At 41.8% G+C, this 19659-nt stretch overlaps 1 protein-coding gene across 2 annotated transcripts in view; it reads left to right on the top strand.

Annotated features, from left to right (window-relative positions):
• The window catches only part of FAF1 (Fas associated factor 1), a 527993-nt gene extending 514994 nt beyond the window's left edge, over positions 1-12999 (top strand). For both annotated transcript variants that reach the window (XM_017548715.2, XM_017548716.2), the window contains exon 19: positions 12741-12999. In XM_017548715.2, the coding sequence (XP_017404204.1) occupies positions 12741-12824 (84 nt within the window). In that variant the 3' untranslated portion in view covers positions 12825-12999. The remainder of the gene's footprint in view (positions 1-12740) is intronic.
• The last annotated feature ends 6660 nt before the right edge of the window (positions 13000-19659 follow it).

Genomic DNA, 19659 nt, shown 5'->3' with positions numbered 1-19659 from the left:
GACATATTTGAGGAATAGCAAACTCCTCTAATTGTCTGGAGCATAGGGTCTATGAGAGGATAATATTTAGAGATCAGCATAGTTAGAAACATTGGGGCCAAGCCACTACCATCCCTTCGAAAATTTAGACCCAGATTTCACTTACTTGATGTATTTTTTGAGAGAAAATATTTTCCACTTCTAAAATGTTGTTAATATGACAAGCTGTGATGATGCTCATAGCAGGTCCATACAGTGGTACAGCAAATATCAACATCCTTGTTTAACAGACAAGGAAACTCAGGATGAAAAATGTCTTGTCCTAGAGCACATAGGTAATCAGAGCAGCATGCAAAGGTCAGGAGGCAGGTTTGCAGTTCCCTGACTCTCCTCGCCCGCTCTGAGCCCCTGACCGTTTGTGGATATGGCAACTAAACTGATAGGGAATAAGCATGAAAAAAAGGCTGGCCAGGTAAAATGCGTATCTCCAGCCTCCTTCAAGTACCACTTTCTTAGCATCCTCTCTTCCTAAATACTTTTCTTTCTCGTCATGGTAATTTTACTTAAGCCCAGGAGTTTGGGAATTTTTGGTATAGGTTTGGTATTGTACAGGCTGCTTGCTGGACCAGCCTTCAAAGAAAACACCTGCTCTGTTCGTGATTCTTGCCTTCCAGTTTTATAAGCTTTTGGGTAGATGAAATGTACTATCAAAATAGCTCAGAGAGAGCCTTGGTAACATTTAAGATATTGAACGTGCTGCATCTGGTAACTAGAAAATTTAATGATCTCCTGCTGTTTTGGTAATTGGATAAGTAAATACATCAGAATAAATCACACCGGCAAGTCTTTTGTATGTCGTTAGGAACTAAACTCTTTTAACTCCTGTTCAAAGCTCCAGCTCTTGAGTGGTGTTTGCGTGCAGAGCAATGCACACACCAGCTCACATGGCCCTGCTTGGATATTAAAGTTCACTCAAAATGCTCACTTTCTCCCTAGCCCACTCGGCCTGAGGAGCGCATCTAGCCCACCACTCCAGATCTCTCTGAAGCCAAGAAGAAAAGATTTTTTTTCAGAAGTTTAAATGATACCTAATAAGATATTTGAGCTCTTAATGATCTGTGTCCAAACTGTCTTTCTAGCCATGTCTTTCACTGAAGGCCTGCTGGGAGCCTTCTCTGAAACACTACCCGTGGACAAACTGGGAAAATGAGGCCAAAACAAAAAGGGACTATCCTGTTTTGGCAAGGAATCATTTAAGAACTTTAAGAAGGAACAGGACAGGATCAGACATTTTGCTTAACTGTCTCACGAGTGGAAGTGTGAAGGAGATAGACCCAGAGGGACATGGTCTATTAAGAGACCGTGTGGTGTTGGGTGATGTTGTCACCAACTTAGAGATTTTGGATCTTATCATGGTAAGAGGTTAAATGACTTACTCAAGAGCACACATGCAGTGCTAGAATTTAAAAAGCCTCCAGTGCTTTTTTTTTTTTATTGCCTCTCTAATTAGCACTTAATCCATGCCTAGTAGTGAAACTCCAAGGCTAACAATCAGGATCTCTCAAAAGGCTTTTAAGCTGAGCTAACAGTTTTAAACCTAACCAGAAAACAAGTGTCTCCCCTTTCAATTGTCTCTTAATGTCTTGTTCCAAACACAGTGTTTAGCGTTGTGGACCAACCTTTTATACAAGGACCTGGCTGCTTCCATGGTATTGGCCTCTGAAAGTGAGGCATGTCCCCTGACTCAGTGATTCCCAGCCTTTTACAAGTCACCACACACATTGAAAATGATATTTGTGTGCCTCACTTGGGGAGCTGTACTAGGCTGCTCAGAGGCAGAGGCAACCCAGCTCTGAGGATCCTGGCTGTCCCAAGGGTTGAGAAGAATAGTGTCTTAGCATACCTGTAAGCTGGGCACACTGCTGGGGCTGATCTGCGTTAGGTTTGTCTTGCCACACTACAGAATCTTCACTCATGAATTTGCCTGTATCCAGTTTATGATTTCAGGGACATGAGCTTGCAAATTGTTCTGTAAAGCAGGACTTCCTTTTATTTACTTGAAATGTGTCTTGCAGATTCCAGGACTTTCCAGGATGGGGAAATGTGCCTGTTCTTATTCTTTTTATATTCATTTTATGGTCTTTATTCTCATTCTGAAGACTTGGATTATCTCCCTTTTTTAGACTAAGGAGGCTTTTTCTTCCCCATTCCATTCTTATTAGATTCCCTCTGGGCCTTCCCCACTTATATTGTCATTTAATAGTATAGTGACCAAAGCCACTATTAGGGATACCAATACAAGGAGGTTACATCTCTTGTTTGGTGTCCAGGGTGTCCCTGACAGTGTGCCAAATTTGAGGCCATTTTAACATTATAATACTTAGAGTTGGTGTCTTCAATAAACAGTCCATCTAAAGGCACGGGCTAGGAATGAAGAATCCAGATTTGCCATGAACGCTGAATAAATTTGGGCAAGGTCTTTCCACTCACTGGGCTTTTCTGTCCCCATATGCTACAGAGATGACTTCTAAAGACCCATCCAGCTCTAACAATTACTAGCTCTGTAATATCTGAATGAGTAAAATTTGCCCAATTGCCTAAGGTAATAATACACTCTGTTATTGGGGAGATAGGCGCTTCAGCTACTTGAAGGGTACAGTCTTCCCAAGCAAGGGACTTAGAATAAATAGTCTAGTACGTAACTACAGTACTAAAATAATCCAGTGTGGTGGCTAAGAACACAGACTTTGAAGTCACATCTAGTTTTAAATCCTTGCTCTGCCCCTTCCTGCCTGTGCAGTCTTGGGCAGGTTATATAATCTCTCTGAGCCTCTTGTCTTTATTTTTAAAGTGGAGGTAACATACCTCCCTCATAGAATTGCAGTAGTGCTTAGAAAAGCACTTAGCACAGTTAGCACCTAGTAAGCTCCCAATAAATGTTAGCTCTTGTTACCATTATTATAGTGTAATAAAACAAAGAACAAACAGGGCAGCCTGCAAGACACAATTTCTATTCCTCTATTTAATCTTCTCTCCCTTTGTTCTTCCTTTAATTTTTCTTTCATTCTCTTTCCCACCTTAAAAAAGTCATCAAAGAAGGAAAATGTCCTCGACACCTATTCTTTGCAGTCACAGAAACCCACCAGCCTCTCTCTAGCACCCCAATTGATCTGTCACAATTCAGTAATGAAGAGAGGAGCATCTGTCACTGTTTCCTGGAAACCCTCACCCCAGTGCCACTTCTTTCCTGTGGTCCAGGGAGACAGACTGGCCTAGCAACTGCACCGGAAGCTGAGATAAACCATAGAGTAGTCTCATAGTGGGACCCTTCCAGATTGGGGGGCCTAATGTCATTTTGGGGAGTGTTACCACCTGCAGCAAAGGTAGAGAAGAAATTGCTAAGAGCTACAACTGGCATTGTTCTCATAGTTGTTTATAATAATAATTATTATTATTAATAGCAATCCCTATGTTTGCAAAGGACTTTATCGTTACCAAAGCTTTTTTATACCCTGACTCAGCATATGCCCAGCAATTCCCCTAAGTTCCCCCTCTGATACTTTGTGGGTGTAACTGCTTTCTTTAGGGATTCCTAGCTCATCAAAAGGTGTGTAAAGAAAATAGATGATTAGCTGTTAGGACTAAGTTGACAGTAGCAAACTTGAGTTCCTCTTGTGGAATAACAAAGCCCATTAGGGACATGAGCCATGACACAGCTGCAGAGTGTAGCTTTTTTTATGCCCAAGGGAAAGGCAGTTAGTCATATTAACTGTCTCCTGTTTAGAAGTAGGTCAGAAGTTGAGAGGCAGTGAAGGGTAATGCATTGGATGTAGGCTGGAAGCTCACAAACCAGGGTGCAATTCTGGCCTTCGCTTTCCTAACTGTGTAATCTTGAGCAAGTCTCTGAACCATTTTTGACCTCAGAGAATTCATCTGTAAAATCGAAATAATAGGAGTACTTATTTCATAGAATTGTTGTCACCATTTAATTAGCTGATATATAGAACAACTAGCATAGTGCCTAGCACTTACAAAATACCAAATGAATGGTAGCTTGCTTTTTTTTTGTTGGGGGGGGGTGCGGGGACGAGAGGGACGGAATCTTGTTCTGTCACCCAGGCTGGAATACAGTGGTATGATCTCAGCTCACTGCAACCTCTGCCTCCAGGTTCAAGCAATTCTCTTGCCTCAGCCTCCTGAGTAGCTGGGACTACAGGCATGCACCACCATTCACAACTAATTTTTGTACCTTTAGTAGAGATGGTGTTTCACCATGGTGGCCATGCTGGTCTCAAACTCCTGACCTCAGGTGATCTGCCTGCCTCAGCCTCCCAAAGTGCTGGGATTATAGGCATGAGCCACTGCACCCAGCCATAGTAACTTTTTATAGTGATGATAATAATAATTACTTATTAAGCTTCTGATTTTTAATAGCATGTTTTCCTAATAGAGTAACTAATAGAATAGGTTACTCATATCGTACCAAAAAGATTAGTTAGGACAGGAGTGGTGGCTCATGCCTCTAATCCCAGCACTTTGGGAGACCAAGGTGGGCAGATCGCAAGGTCAAGAGATCGAGACCATCCTGGCCAACATGGTGAAACACCATCTCTACTAAAAATAAAAAACTTAACTGGGCATGGTGGTATGTGCCTGTAGTCCCAGCTACTCAGAAGGCTGAAGCAGGAGAATTGTTTGAACCCAGAAGGCAGAGGTTACAGTGAGCCGAGATCACACCACTGTACTCCAGCTTGGTGACAGAACGAGACTCCCATCTCAAAAAAAAAAAGTTTTCCCCCAAGTTCAAAATAAATGCTAATTTTTAACAAAATCAAAAGCAAATATGGTCAGCTTCACTATAATCTGGGAACTTACATATGCAGCCCATAAATATGCCTCAGAGTACAAAGGGCTTTAGTATTTGAAAGGAGAGGACCTGTGTTCAAATCTGAGCTCTGCCAATTTCTAGTTGTATGACTGTGCATAGGAAATGTCCCTATTTGAGCTTTGGTGTTCTCATCTGTAAAACTGAGGATAAATGAATCCAATATTAGGATAGCTTTAAGGTTTAGATAATATATGTGAAAGTTTTTTTTGTTTTTTTTGTTTGTTTGTTTGTTTGTTTTTTTTTGCTTTTTTGAGACAGAATCTCGTTCTCTTGCCAGGCGCCAGGCGGGAGTGCAGTGGCGTGATCTCGACTCACTGCAACCTCCGCCTCCTGGATTCAAGCAATTCTCCTGCCTCAGTCTCCCGAGTAGCTGGGACTATAGGCATGTGCCACCATGCCCAGCTAATTTTTGCATTTTTTTAGTAGAGACGGGGTTTCACCATGTTGGCCAGGATGGTCTCGATCTCTTGACCTCATGATCCACCTGTCTTGGCCTCCCAAAGTGCTGAGAGTGAAAGTGTTTTGAGAACTGTAAAATAATATTATGTATGCGGTCTTCAGAAGGAAGTTTAGTAGCACATTCATTTTATGTTCAAATAACTTGGCTTTAAAGAAGCATCTCTTTAAGAATAATCTTTGTTGTGGCTTTATGTTACAGATGGGAAATGTATTTTAAAATTGATTTATGCCCTGACTAGTTGATTTTCTCATCTTTTAATCAAGATCAAACAGACCTTGAGAAAAAAAGGGCTGTGACCCTTGTATCATGTTACATCAAAACCTAATTTTTAAGTATTTGCTTAGTGCTCTGAGGTATTTGGGATTTTAGGGGCCATTAAATAATATTCTTTCACTTAACTAGTTCAAGACTAATTGAAAGACATAAGACCAATTGAAAGACAGACATAGGACTCAGGTGGTGATAAAAATATCATCTTTGTTACCAAAAAGGTTGATCAGAGATTGTTGTTTGGGATTAAGCAGCCGAGGGGCTTGCCGATATATTTTTTGCCTATAAATTAGACAGACTTGTCCACCCAGTTCATGGTACAGCTGGACACAGTAGGCCCTCGTACTTTGTAACATGAGAGCAGGTTGGTTCCAGAAAAGGGAAAGGAAGGGGATGAGCTCAGATCCTTCTCCCACATTCACCAAGCAAATAAGTTTGTTCTCACCACTGTGTGGGTGATAGGGAACACATCCAGAAGTCATTTCATGTGGATGCATAAATGTGAAATAAATGCTTCCCCCAATAGGAGTTATAAGCTTTATATTATTGACTCCTCACAACAACTCTAGGAGGCAAAAAATGTCTCAATTTTATGAGTAAACATTGAATTTGCCCATGATCATCAGATAGTTGGGAGGTTATAGCAATGGGAATCCAACCAGGTTTCCCTCCCTGGGATCACACTTCAACATTTCCAGCCACTGGGGAACTCAAACCACCCAGATGACATCTACTTACACATAAAGAAGGTACTGAGTCATAACAGCTTCCATGTGTCAGGCCCTTAATGGCTATTTCAATCCCTATAATAACCTTTCACCCACCCAGTGGAGAAGGAAACTGGAGCACAAGTAAGCATCTTACTGACTTGGCTAAGAGATTTGAACTTAAGTGTTTATTATATTTCCAAAGCTCAGCTGCAATCCAGTTTACCCCATTGACTCATCCTCACACTTCTAAAAAATGCAAAAATTAAAGCCTAGTCAAGAAAAGTTACTTGTCCAAAGTCATACTGCTAGAGTCAAGACTGGAACCCGTATAGTCTGATCCTTTATATCCTGATAACATTAGATAGTGTGCAGCCTTGGCAGTCAGCACAGAGGAATTCAGAGAGGAGAGGGCTTCTGAAGTACATAGTCCATAACTGAAGGGATGGATTTCCTTAAGCTTGGGGAAATTTATTTTGCTCTATCTGTGTCTAATATAGAGGATGGGACATTCTAATCTTTGACACTGGTGTAAGGCGTAAGATGAGAATGGATGAGGTTCTGGTGTTTGTTCTGTGTGGACTCTAAGAGACTTACAGATTGTCTGCCAGTGTGGCAAAGGGTTGCTCCTGGGAGTCAGAATATGCCGGGCCCCCTCAGCTCACAGTGCTACCAGCACAGTCTAGAGAATGAAGGTTACTGGCCACCAGAGGCAAGCAAACAAATACTAGATAAAATTTGGTAACGCCTGCCTTTATGATGCTGGAACTTTCTCAAATGCAAGTGTTACTTTAAAAGCAGCAATACATTTTGAGAAACCCAGCAGCCACGTTAGCAGCTGCTATCTGTCTGGTTTATTGTTTTCCAGCTCTACATATTGAACCTGAAGTCTTAACTCATGGAATGAGAAAGAACCCTTTTAGGCCACTTGTAAGAGGAAGGGAGTTACTATGAAAATTGTTAGGGAACAAACGGAAGACCTGGGTTCTGGTTCTGCCTCTACCACTTACGTGTGTGATCATAGACAAACCCAGCCTCTGGGTCTTGTTTCCTAATCTACAGAGTGGGGCTGATTTTCAAATACTACTGCAATGCATTTCCCCTATAAACTGTTAAAATGCATTAGGAACATTAAAAAAAAGAAGAAAAAAAAATCCAACCTAGCATTTTTTTCTAAAGGTAACATACTAATTCCAGATCCTTTATTTTATTCAATTTCAAAATAAAAGCATTACCTCATCAAAATTAAATGTAAAAGATCTAACTTCCTCACACGATTGTGAGTTGTTTCTGTAAATATCTTACAAACTGTGAAGTGCTATACAAGTATTGCTGCTGCTATCTTTTTAGTATTACTCAGCTCCTGCCCTCAGGTAACTTCCAGCCTAGTAGTACAGGTTGAGTATCCCTTATCTGAAGTGCATGGGACCAGAAATGTTTTGGATTTTGGATTTTTTCAGAGTTTGGAATATTTACCTACTGGTTGAGCATCCCAAATCAGAACATCCAAAATCTGAAATGTTCCAAAGAGCATTTGTTTTGAGCATGATGTCAGCACTCAAAAAGTTTTGGATTTTGAAACATTTTGGATTTTTATATTATTGATACTCATCCTGTAGTATTATATTTATGCTCAGGTACTAAAAAGCGAGAGGCAGAGTGATGTGACTAGTAAGAGCCCCAAAACAGAAGTCAGAAACTCTAGGGGTAGAGTGCTGCATCTGCTCCTATTCAACCGTGTGACCTCGGCTAAGTCACTTGACCTCTCTAAGCCTCAGATTGCCCTTCTATGAAATGAAGGGGTTGGGCAATTTGGCATTTAAGGAGCATTCCCTCCCTAACATTCCAGGATTCACAGTGTGGCCTAGGATGAGAATCTGTCACATGGATTCACATTTTTCTCAACAGCAATGTTAGGCTTTTTAGAAAAGGAGCCGAAGCCCAGGGAAGTAATAGAAACAGTATATGAAATTTCAATCTGCTAAGAAAATTGATCTAGAAAGGAATAGCTCTGTTTAGCAAAGAATACCTGTACCATTTTTGTTATATAAACATGTTTCACAAAGCCAGATTGCTAAATTATTAAGCTAATGAGAAAATATATCCATTTAGGTTTTCCAAGTACAGTGAAGAAAATGTCAAGATGGTTGACTTTCCTTTTCTAACTATAGACGAAGTCAGGTGATACCTCTTATCTGAGAATGACCCTCCTCCCCCAAGGAGTCCCAAAGGGTGGGCTTCTTTGTTGATTTAGAGAGTCAATAATTCAGTAAAGTCCCAAGTAAATGGCACAACACAAGCTCAGATTGGGTTTTTGTATTCGTATTTTATAAACATTTCAGGACTTCTTTCCTGACTCTTGACTTATTGCCATTCTTAAAGTGAAGATTTTATATCCCAGAAGCTTGGTTAGGAACAACTTCAGAATCATCTCATCCAACTTCTTTCTCTGTGTGGATCCTACTCTGAGCAATACCTCTGACAATATAATATAGTGGGTTCCAAATCTGGACTGCCTTGATTCACAGTCTGGCTCTGCCCTTAATAGCGCTGAGACCTTGGACAAGTTACTTAATCTCCCCCAGGGCTCAATTTCTCCACTGGCATTTTGGCTTAATGGGAAAATAATCGTCCCTACCTCAAAACAAAGGCATAAAAATGATATAATGGATTTTGGGGATTCAGGGGGAAGGTTGTGGGGTGGTAGTAAGGAATAAAACACTATACATTGGGTACAATATACAGTCCCCGGGTGACAGGTACACCAAAGTCTTAGAAATTATCAGTGAAGAACTTACCCATGTAACCAAAAACCACCTGCTCCCAAAAACCACTGAAATAAAGTAAAATAAAAATAATTTTCCCTACCTCAGATAACCTACCTTTTATATTTTATAAAAGTAAAGTGCTTGGCATATACCTGGCACAAAGTAAATGCCCAATAAGCATTAGCTATTATAATAATCATCTGCAAGTAAGCCCCTATTTGAGTGCTTCTGGGAACAGCAGAGAGTTCACTCACTCCACCTTCCCTACCCCTCCATTTCTGCAAGACAGCCTATTGACATGTTAGTCAGAATCAATCATGTCATCAGCTTTAGATTCAGACCTGAGTATGAAACCTTATTCCATCTGCAGCCTTGGGCAAGATAACCTACGGTATCTTCAGGTGTAAAATGGAAATAATTATACCTATTTCACTGACCTGTTGTGAGGACTAGCTAAGGTACTACATTAAAAGTATATAAGTACCTAGCATGGTTCCCAGCTACACAGTAGGTACTCGATAAATGATAGTTGCTGCTATGATGATGACTGAAGAACAAGAAAATACAGAACAGAGAGAGGAGGTAGAAAGATAAAAGTAGAGAAGCAGTAGTAGCCACATCAGCAGCTGCCGTCTGTCTGTAAAAAGTTGTTTCTGACTAACTGGGTTCTGCTTCCCTATGATTTTATTTCATCACCCCTAGCTCTGCTCACCAGATCTGCACAGAACACATCTGCACTGTCTTCTGCTTATCAGCCCTTTGGATATTCAAAGAGGGCTAGCACAGTCCCCTCTCTACCCATATAGCAGCAGCACCACCGCCTCTTCTCAATGCTCTCTCTCCAGGGAGATATCGCCCATTCTTTAGCTGTATCTCGGAAAACATAGTTTTTAGGCTCCGCCCTAAGCAGGAGGTCCCTCCTGGCATGCTCCATGTCCTTCTTGAACAGGACGCAGAGCTCTGCAGGATGGTTTCACAGTGTGGCCACCATCTTGCTGAGGAGAAACATGATGTCCTATATTCCCCATGGTTTCCTTTAATGGGTTTGTCCAAGCCAGGCAAATAAGAATGGAAATAGAGATTGTCCTTGCTCACTTTGAAACTCTTACCTAAAATGACCTTCAAAGAAAAAAAATGCTTGATTTTATTTTTAGGGCACCAGAGGGAGCAGTCAGCACAGCCATGTTTGCTTCGAAGCAGTCCAATGGTGACACAGCTACACCGAAGCTGTAGACGGGTCTCCAGAGATGGAGGCATTACCTGATCAGAAAAAGGGGGGCACTCTTGCTAGGCGTTGGGGAAGAAAGATAGCCTGGTATCCTGGTATAGATCAGGGTTCCAGGAGGTTTTGGTGAAAGAGCTGCAGCCTTGAAGTTAGAAAGATCAGGGTCCCTACCCAGTCAGTTATGGCTACAACCTACTAAGCATACTGGCTTAGACGCTGTACCAGAGGCTGCACCAACATTATTCCATCTAACTATTACAACAGCTTATAAAGGAGAAACTATGATTCCCATTTTACAGGTGAGGAAACTGGCTCTCAGGTTATATAATTTCTTCAAGGTCACATTGGTAGGTAGTGACAAAACTAGGATTTGACTTTGGGTTTACTTCACTCTTTTTAGCCACTGTGCTGTATACACAGATATGGCTATAAACAAGTGGTAACCACTTTAAGCTTTAATTTAATCATATCTGCTGTCTTGCATGGTTGTTGTGTGGATATGTTGTGTCTGATATAGTAGGCGTTCAAGAAATTTGTTTCTTCCTTCTCAAATTCCAGCTCTCCCACTCAAAGTGACTGAGGAAAGTCACTTAAATTTTCTTGGACACAACTTTCTCATATGAAAACTAGATGTGGTTTATGAATCTCTAACCTTGCATATGACAAGCCCAGCACGGTGCAACTCAGTCCTAATACTTCAGCCTTCCTGCCTCTTTTGCTTCCTAGCACACTATTACAACGATCGTTTCTCCCAGCAAACATTAGATTTACAAGCCACAAATAACAAAGTAGGAGATGCTGGAAGAGCTCTGGCATGTTAATTAAGAACAATATCAGAAGCAGCTGGGCAGAAAATGCCAACGAGTGGGACACAGAGGCAGTGTAGCTGTTTGTTGACAGAAGCCAGTGCAGTATTGTACGTTAATTGGGGAAGTGGGTAAACATTTGCCAGCAGCTTGCCCCTCAGTGCATTGGAAGATAGACAGCAGGCTAGGCCCTTCCCACTCCTTGCCTGTCCATCTGCCCACAACCCAAGAGATACAAATATAGTGTGCTTTGCTCTGAGTTCCTTATAAGCAGAAAGGATTCCAGGGGTAGATGTGTCTTTTTAATGACCCTCCTGAGTCATACGCTCAGGTTTTCATCTAGATACAGCTGAAGATAGTTTTCACCCCCCTTCCCCTTGCCAGCATGCCTTTGATACTTGGCCTTGGCCTCCAGGGCCTCCCCTTCCCGGTATCCCCCACCTCTCCATGGAAGAAGACACCAAAACCATCTTATTAGGAGCATCTTGAGTTAAGTAGAAGATAAGATTGCCTGCCTCCGGTGCTGCGGTCAGGCCCAGAGCAGCAGAGCAGCAGCTTCAGGCCTGACTAGAGATTGCTTGTCCTCCCATCACACAGACTTGGAGCTGCTCATTTATCCGTGTGTCCACCATCTTTACAGTTGTTCTCACACACAGCAGCCATTATGGAACACCTGTTCTGGGCAAGACACTTTGTTAAGTATATATTTTTTCTCATTTAATTCTCACATCAGTCCTGTAAGAGTGATACTAACTCCAAAGCCACAAAGCTGATAGCCAATGCAGCTGTAATTTAAACTAGTCTTTCTAATTCCAAAGCCTACGTCCTTTCCACTAAACCGGTATTGCTCAACTTTTAAACATTCCTGACCTCTTTTGATAAACAGGAAAGTTTTGTTTCTTCTCTCACTCACTGATTCAGAAAATCTGCATGTCCCATCCCTGCCCCTTGTCTAAAAGGACGTAAACCTAATTTAGGATCCCTATATGATTAATGTATCCCATTGAGCCAAGATTTTGTCTAGCTTGACTTAACAATAGTTCATATTACAAAATTGTGATTTTTTTAATTCTTAAAATATAAAGTTGTATTATGACATTGACTCTTTTTTTTTTTTTTTCAAACTAAATATACCACTAACAAGGATATGATTTGCCTCCCCTAACCAGGGGAGATATTCATTGTTGGGCATGGTGGAATGGCCATTCTACGGTTTATAATGTAGTTTTAACAGGAAGGTCAGCCCCAAAGGCTTAGCTGTAGCTGTACCAAGCAGAAAAGTCCATTCCCTCTATTAGGGGTTAACCAAGCAGAGGTCTCTAGGAATACCAGTCAGTCATTAACCAGCACCTTTCCTAAGGTCCCCTGTTCTGCTGGCCAGGCTGAGCTGTGCAGGAGGCAAGGTACCTTCACCAAACTAAACTACAAGATTTGATCTTCCTGAGCCCTGGTTTCCTCACTGATTAAATGAGAATAACAACACCTGCCTTGCAGGTTATTTTGAAGATCCAATAAGATTCTGCAAGACCCTTCATGCCAGTGCATAGTTTCAGAATCAATGTGCGTAGATAAAATGAATGCCATGTAGAGAAAATGGTGCTTGTTTCAGTCTTTTGAATATATGTTCTTCATTTTAGGTAACTCAACTGGACCCAAATAAGTCATTATTGGAGGTAAAGCTGTTCCCTCAAGAAACGCTTTTCCTTGAAGCAAAAGAGTAAACATGGCCCAGCAGTGGAACCAGCCGTCCCTTGACAAGCCGGCAGCCCGTGTCAGGAGAAGGGCTCCTCGCCAACCCACCCACACGCTCGTCTCACTCAGTTCAGTGTCACACTTCTGCCTCTTGCAAAATTGCTGGAAAAAGTAATAATAAACATAGCTACTTAAGATTTCCCATCCATGAGTATATATTCCCAGCCCTCATTACAGAGAATTACAACTCTGCCACTCTCCCCTGCCCCTGCACTTCACCCTCCTTCAATGACGAATGCATTGTTCAAGTGTGAGTGATCACTAAATAGAACTTTTACTTCTTCAGTGCCCATCTTTTCCCCACAGTGTCTAGAACAGTTCTGTCTGTTCTGTGACACCAGAATGCTGTATATTTGATATATGTCTTTTTATTTTCATGACTGAATTTCTACTTTGTCACCTAATTTTAAGGGGCAGAGGGAAAAAAGTCAAATGGGACATTCTCAGCATGGAGATTAAACACTGTTGTAGGAAAAAAAGTATACCATTTTTGTTAGTACTTTCTGATGGCTTTACTAAGATGTAAGGTTTTGTTTGAGGACTGAATTTGACACATATGCAAGATATTTATTACTGCTGCTGCCTTGGGTGTCCAGGTTCCACCTGGGAGGTATTTGCTGTTCCATTGCAGCGTAGTGAAACTGTTCGCGATGTGAACGTTGGGATCATGTGCAGAGAGGACCAGCACCAAAACTTCAGTATCTGGCCCAGTGGCAGGAGGCTACTGTTAGGTTTGCATTTGGGCAGTTAGAACCTCACAGATACCAGCTCCTAAGCTGCTAGTCCATCAGCATAAACTGAACACAATTCTCTCTTGCTTTCTCTCCCTCTACGCCCTCACACATTTGGAACTTGTCACTTGGTGTTGAAGCACCTTGTCTATCAACAAAATCTGATCAGCAGCCCCATGGACTCTCCTGTAATAAGGAACTTGCTCTACTGTTTTATTATTTTAATGTTTTAGTATTTGATATTGGACTCAAGTGAAAGGGATCTCATTCTATGGCTGAAAAATCAGACTTCATATGTTGAAGAGAGCAAACTTGGGGTCTCAACTCAAAGACATGTGTTGCCTGAAACCTGCATATAATTTTTGATTTGATTTAGTAAGTGTGGATTTTTCTTAATCTACAGTTTTGGGATTTGGGGTTTAGTTCATGGGAACACTGTTTATACCTTCACAGCCAATGATTTATTTTTAATCTTGAAATATTTCTCCATATCTGCTTTTGTGTCACCTGTGGTTTTTATCCTAAGGGTTAGGATCCTGATTTTGACATTTTGCACTTGTCTGAAAAAGAGTTCAAGGGCCAGATTTGTTCCCCTAGCCTCAGCTAAGGGGTTCTCAGAAGATTCTAATCAGAGCTGGAGATATGCCTGCTCATTTTCTTTCTGCCCAGAAGCAGATGTTGGCCAAGAAAATTGTATCTTGTGTCTTCTCTGATGCTCCAACCAGGGACCTCTCCAGAATACTGTCTAGCACAGAGTAGTGCTACATCTGCCTAGATGTGGGCCTTCTGTGGCCCCAGGGGTCTTTATAGGAAGGCTGAAAGGAAAGGAGACCCACTGTGGGTCTTCCTTCAAGGGGAGTGTTCAGGGAAGTTCAAACTGAACACTTCTCTCCAGCTCTACGCCTATCTTCCTAATCTAATGGCTCCACAGGAAAGCCATTTCCAGTGCTACAGATGCTCTAGGGCACGACCTCTTTTTTTTTTTTTTTTTTTCTAGGTAGACCTTGTTCTGTAGCTGCTGTGAAGAAACTGCAGTCCTGAATTCAGGTCATACTCAGGAACAGCAGCAGGGGTGTGGGTGGGGTTTGAGGGAAAGTACTCTGAATTCACCTTCATGTTTAACCTGTTCCATCTGACTTGGGCTTGACTTCATTATATTGTTCTCTCCCACTCACCCTCACTTCTGTATTACAACAATATAGACTTTAAAGCCAATTTGATAAAAGTTATTAAATGCTACTTGAATGTGTGTGAAGTTGACACACCCTTGTTCAGCCTGCCTTGGAAAGTTTTTCTCAGTCTGGCCTGCTCAGCCCCATGATTTTCTATGCTCTAGGCCTCATAACTGGGAAAGGCCTCAGCTAATTGTCAGTGTTCACTCAAGACATGATGGTCTACTAAGCTTCAGACAGAAGGCCAAAGCAATTTTATACCTTTTAATACAAGCAGAACATTAAAATGACTTGCTATCACCACAGAAATAGCAGTGTCCTCTGCAGTTCTTCCTCCTACCATTAGGCTTCTTTGGGCTTTACATCCCAGCCTCCAGACTCAGTAAGTGAGTCAAACTGAGTATTTGCTATTTGCTCGGCATTCTTTCGCCCCGCTGTTTACAGTGAAGCTCCAGGACTCTTTGTCATCCCACATTCCAGTTTACTCGCTTGTGTTCTTGGACTGCTGGATGTGCGTTTGGAGCATTAGTTTGAAAGTTTAAGGAAGCATTGCCAGTTTCCCATTGCCTTTAAGAAGGTGCTGGGGTTTTTTTGGAGGCTTCTGGTTTGGGATGTTGCCATTCTCTGGCACTGCTAGTTTTATAACACACACAGGCGTTCATCTCTGGATTGTAAGCATCCAGAATCAAAGTTGAATGAGAGCATCTTTTATGGAATCTATCTTTTTTAACATAAGAGAGTAAGATTTAGTCTTTTATAGATTTTACTGGTGGCTGACATTAGAAACATATTAGTCACATACTAACATCTAAGTGTGCTGGTTAATGGAATGGGTTTTTAAGAGGTTGGAGAGCTCTGGCAAATTTCCCCCAAAGTATGGAATTTTCATTCAGATGTGGGAGAGGGTCTTAATTCTCTCCACAGCAGCATCACAGATTGACACGTTTCCACCCATCCTTCTCAGTCCCTCAGCCATCCAGTCCTGGGTCCCCACAAGTGGATGGGACATGGAATCTTTAGTTCAGTCCAGGAGTAACTCATACAGGCATTGCACATGATAGCCTGTGTAACTCTTTCACATGCATTTTCTCTTTTGATCCTTTTTAAAATCCTTAGAGGAAGAGAGATCTTCACATACATGTAACCACAGCCACATACACACACATTCCAGAGACTTCAGTGTCTTCCAAGTTGAGCCTCTCTTCTGCCACTTGGTAGCTGTGTGACCTTAAGGTAAGTAACCTCTCTAAACCTAAGTGTCCTGACAACATTCTGATAGCACTTTGTAATTGACCACACCTTTCACACTCATCATAATAGTTTATTGCTGTGAGGGAAGCAGGGCAGAGATGATTATTCCATTTTTGCACAAGGGCCTTAGAGGATGGTGGCTTGCCTAAAATCACACAGCTTGTAAGTAGAAGAGGCAGGACTTAAAGTGCTAGCTTTAATTTTCCACTGCCACTGCTTGTCTATAAAGAATCTCTAACTTTTTTTTTTTTTTTTTTGAGACAGAGTCTTGCTCTGTTGGCCAGGTTGGAGTGCAATGGCACAATCTCAGCTCACTGCAACCTCCATCTCCCAGGCTCATGCAATTCTCCTGCCTCAGACTCCCGAGTAGCTGGAATTACAGGTGTATGCCACCATGCCTGGCTGATCTTTGTATTTTTAGTAGAGACAGGGTTTCACATGTTGGCCAGGCTGTTCTTGAACTCCTGATCTCAGGTAATCCACCTGCCTCGGCCTCCCAAAGTGCTAGGATTACAGGTGTGAGTCTCTGGGCTCAGCCAAGATTCTCTAAATTTTATGTTCAAGAACAGATCCTGAAATCCTCTACAGTTGTACATAAAAAGCTAAACGTCATTTTGGGAGGCCAGGACAGGAGGATTGCTTCAGGCCAGAAGTTCAAGACCAGCCCCAACAACATACCAATATCCTGTCTCTAAAAAAATAAAACTTTTTTTAATTAGCCAGGCATCCTGGTACTTGCCTGTAGTCCCAGCTACTCTGGAGGCTGAGGCAGAAGGATCACTTGAGCCCAGGAGTTCGAGGCTTCAGTGAGCCATGATAGTGTGACTGCTCCTCTGGCCTAGGCATCACAGCAAGACCCCATCTCTAAAAATACAAAAGAAGTTAAACATATATTTTCCTAGAAAGGGAATCTGTATTCATCAGATTCTCAGTGAGACCTATTGACCAAAAAATTTTGAGAATCGCCATTTACATCTTGCTATTTACATCATTCTATTTGGGAAGATAAATCTGTCCATTCTTCCTTTTATCAAGCCATATTTTTATCTAAAAGAAACCTCCAGAGGATGAATACAATCACTAGACTTTCTTGCCTTGAATCTCTCTCTGCATTTAGTAGTTTTTTCTTGTTTCAAATAGTCTCTTTTGGAAGGTGACACTTAACCCCAACTGGCCATACAGCTCACTGCTGCATTTTGAAAGTTTGATCCGAAAGAAAATAAGAGACACAATCTCCAGTCTTCAGTCTATAAACTCTTGCTTTGTACACTGTCTCTTAGTTGCGGTTCTCAGTTTTCAGAGGTGGTGTGATGTGTGGTTGAGAACAGCCTCTGGAACCATATTGCCTGAGTCTGAGCCACTCATCCACTTACTAGCTACATGTCCTTAAGAAGTCACATCATATTCACATTCCTGTGCCTCAGCTTTTTAACTAAAAAAATGAAAATAACAGTACCTGATTGATAAGGTTTTATGAAGATTAAGTTAGTTAATGTAGAGCAGTTAGGAAGCTATTGTCTGTTCTGTAAACTCATATTGGATTATCACAGGAAAGGAGAGTGGGTGATGGCAGCAGTGAGAAGTGTCAGTTTATGGGAGAGGACACAGAAAATGTGAAAAGTAGACAGGAAGTCCAGACACACTGCTCTAGGACCCATCAGAGAAGGGTCAGAGAGCCTTTCACAATGTCACTGTGTTACAGGTGTCTAAGGGTAAACCTAGAACATGAGGTGACAAAGACAGGAGGGGGACCAACTTGCTGAGCATTTAGGATGTGCCCAGTACTGTGCCCGGAGCATTACAAACGTCTTTCCTCATGTAACCTCATGATAACTCTGTGAGATGGTGGTCTTGGCCCTATTTTGAAGAGGGAGCAGGCTCAAAGTAGTGAAATTATATGCTTGAGTTCAACAGCTAACAAAGAACAGAGCAGAGTTTTGGACCAAGACCTTTGACTCAGAAACCCCTGCTGTGTTTACGACAATGCGGTGTCTTCAAGGAAAATAGCATATATGACCAAGGCATTTCATTTTTTATTTTTTATTTTTTTCTGTAGAGACAAGGTCTTGCTATGTTGCCCAGGCTGGTCTTGAACTTCTAGGCTCAAGCAGCCCTCCTGCCTCAGCCTACTGAAGTTTTGGGATTATGGGAGTGATTATGGGGCATTATTATGCCCAGCCAAAGGCGTTGCAATTAATAATGGCAATAATAACATTTTTTAAGTATTGGTGGATGCTAACAGGGGTAAAGTCATATTTTTATAGTAAACTCAGCTCTCCAAAATACTCATTCTTCAAACAGTTCTTAGTGCTACTGTTATATAGAAATCTGTCAGGAGCCAGAATTTAAGCAACACCTTTTAAGTGCATGCAGTGATTTAAGAGGGATCCTATATATTCTACTTATTTGACATCTTCAAAATCCATTCTTTGCTCCTTCATCATTCATCCTACTGCCATTTCTTCCCTTTAGACCTTCATTGTCTTTCACTTGGGTTATAAAAGTATGCCCTAATTGATCTCCCTCTTTCTAGTCCCTTCTGTGATAGACCTGTCTCCACACAGCTGCCAAAAAGAGCTTTCTAAAACACCTGCTTCACCACGTCACATCCTGCTTTGATCCTCTCAAAGGCTTGCAGTTGCCCTCCAAATAAAATCCAAACTCTTGGCTTGGATTTAAAATTCTGTCATCTGCCCCCTACCTGCTTCTCCATCTGCATCTCCATCCATGCCCTCAACACACATCCTGAGCTACCTGCAGTTTCCTCAAAGTGCCAGTTCTCTGTCATCTCTGGCCCTGCACACCATATCCTCTGCCCTAATAGATGCCTACCACCGGTCCATCCTTCACTTTCTGTTTAGACTTCACATCCTCAAGATGGTTTCTTGACCGTTGTCGCACCCTCCCCACACTCCTCGGGTTAGCCATAGTAGTGCTGTGAGTCTTCAGACTTGTTGCTGCCCTTTTCATAGCACTGGATCACTCTGAACTATAACTCTCAGCTTACATGCTCTTTCTCCCCAACCCCCAGACTGGGAGCCCTGCAAAGGGCCTGAGTCACTTCGTATTCTTGAAGCCTGATAAAATGGCTAGTACATAATAAGCACACAGTAAGTTTGGGTTTATTAACTGAATTTATACAAATAAATAATGGCATCCATATACTAATTAGATGGTCACTTCCATCTCTAGCATCCAACTCGTGGGAACATTGAAAGGGCAGAGACTAGATCTTAATCATCTGTTTATTTCCAGAGTCAGCCCAGGTCTGGCACGTAACAGTCACAACCACACCAGTGGTTACTGAAGGCGTTAGTTAATTGCAGCTGGAACAAAAGCAACCGGAGCTGCTGAGGAAAGAAAGAGTAAAGGAATTGGTTTTGAGTACCTAGGTAAGTGCAGCACAATGCTAGGGCCTTTATACACTCTGTCCTCCCAAACCATCCTCACAATTACTCTGCGAGGTTGATGCTATTATTATCCTTATTTTACAGCAAAGAAAACATTCAGAGAGATTGTGTAACTTGTCTCAGAGACACAGGTGGTAGGGAGAGGAGTTGGGCTTCTACTCTGGATCTGTGCCCAAAGCTCATGCTTACTCTTTTCCCCCATTGATGAGGTCCCCATCCCTGAGCTGCTTCAGTGTTGAA

The sequence above is a fragment of the Cebus imitator genome, unplaced genomic scaffold (assembly GCF_001604975.1).
Source record: "Cebus imitator isolate Cc_AM_T3 unplaced genomic scaffold, Cebus_imitator-1.0 Scaffold214, whole genome shotgun sequence".
Classification (NCBI taxonomy): Eukaryota; Metazoa; Chordata; class Mammalia; order Primates; family Cebidae; genus Cebus; species Cebus imitator.
Note: the sequence above shows the minus strand (reverse complement) of the source record. Positions and strands in the feature narration are given on the sequence as shown.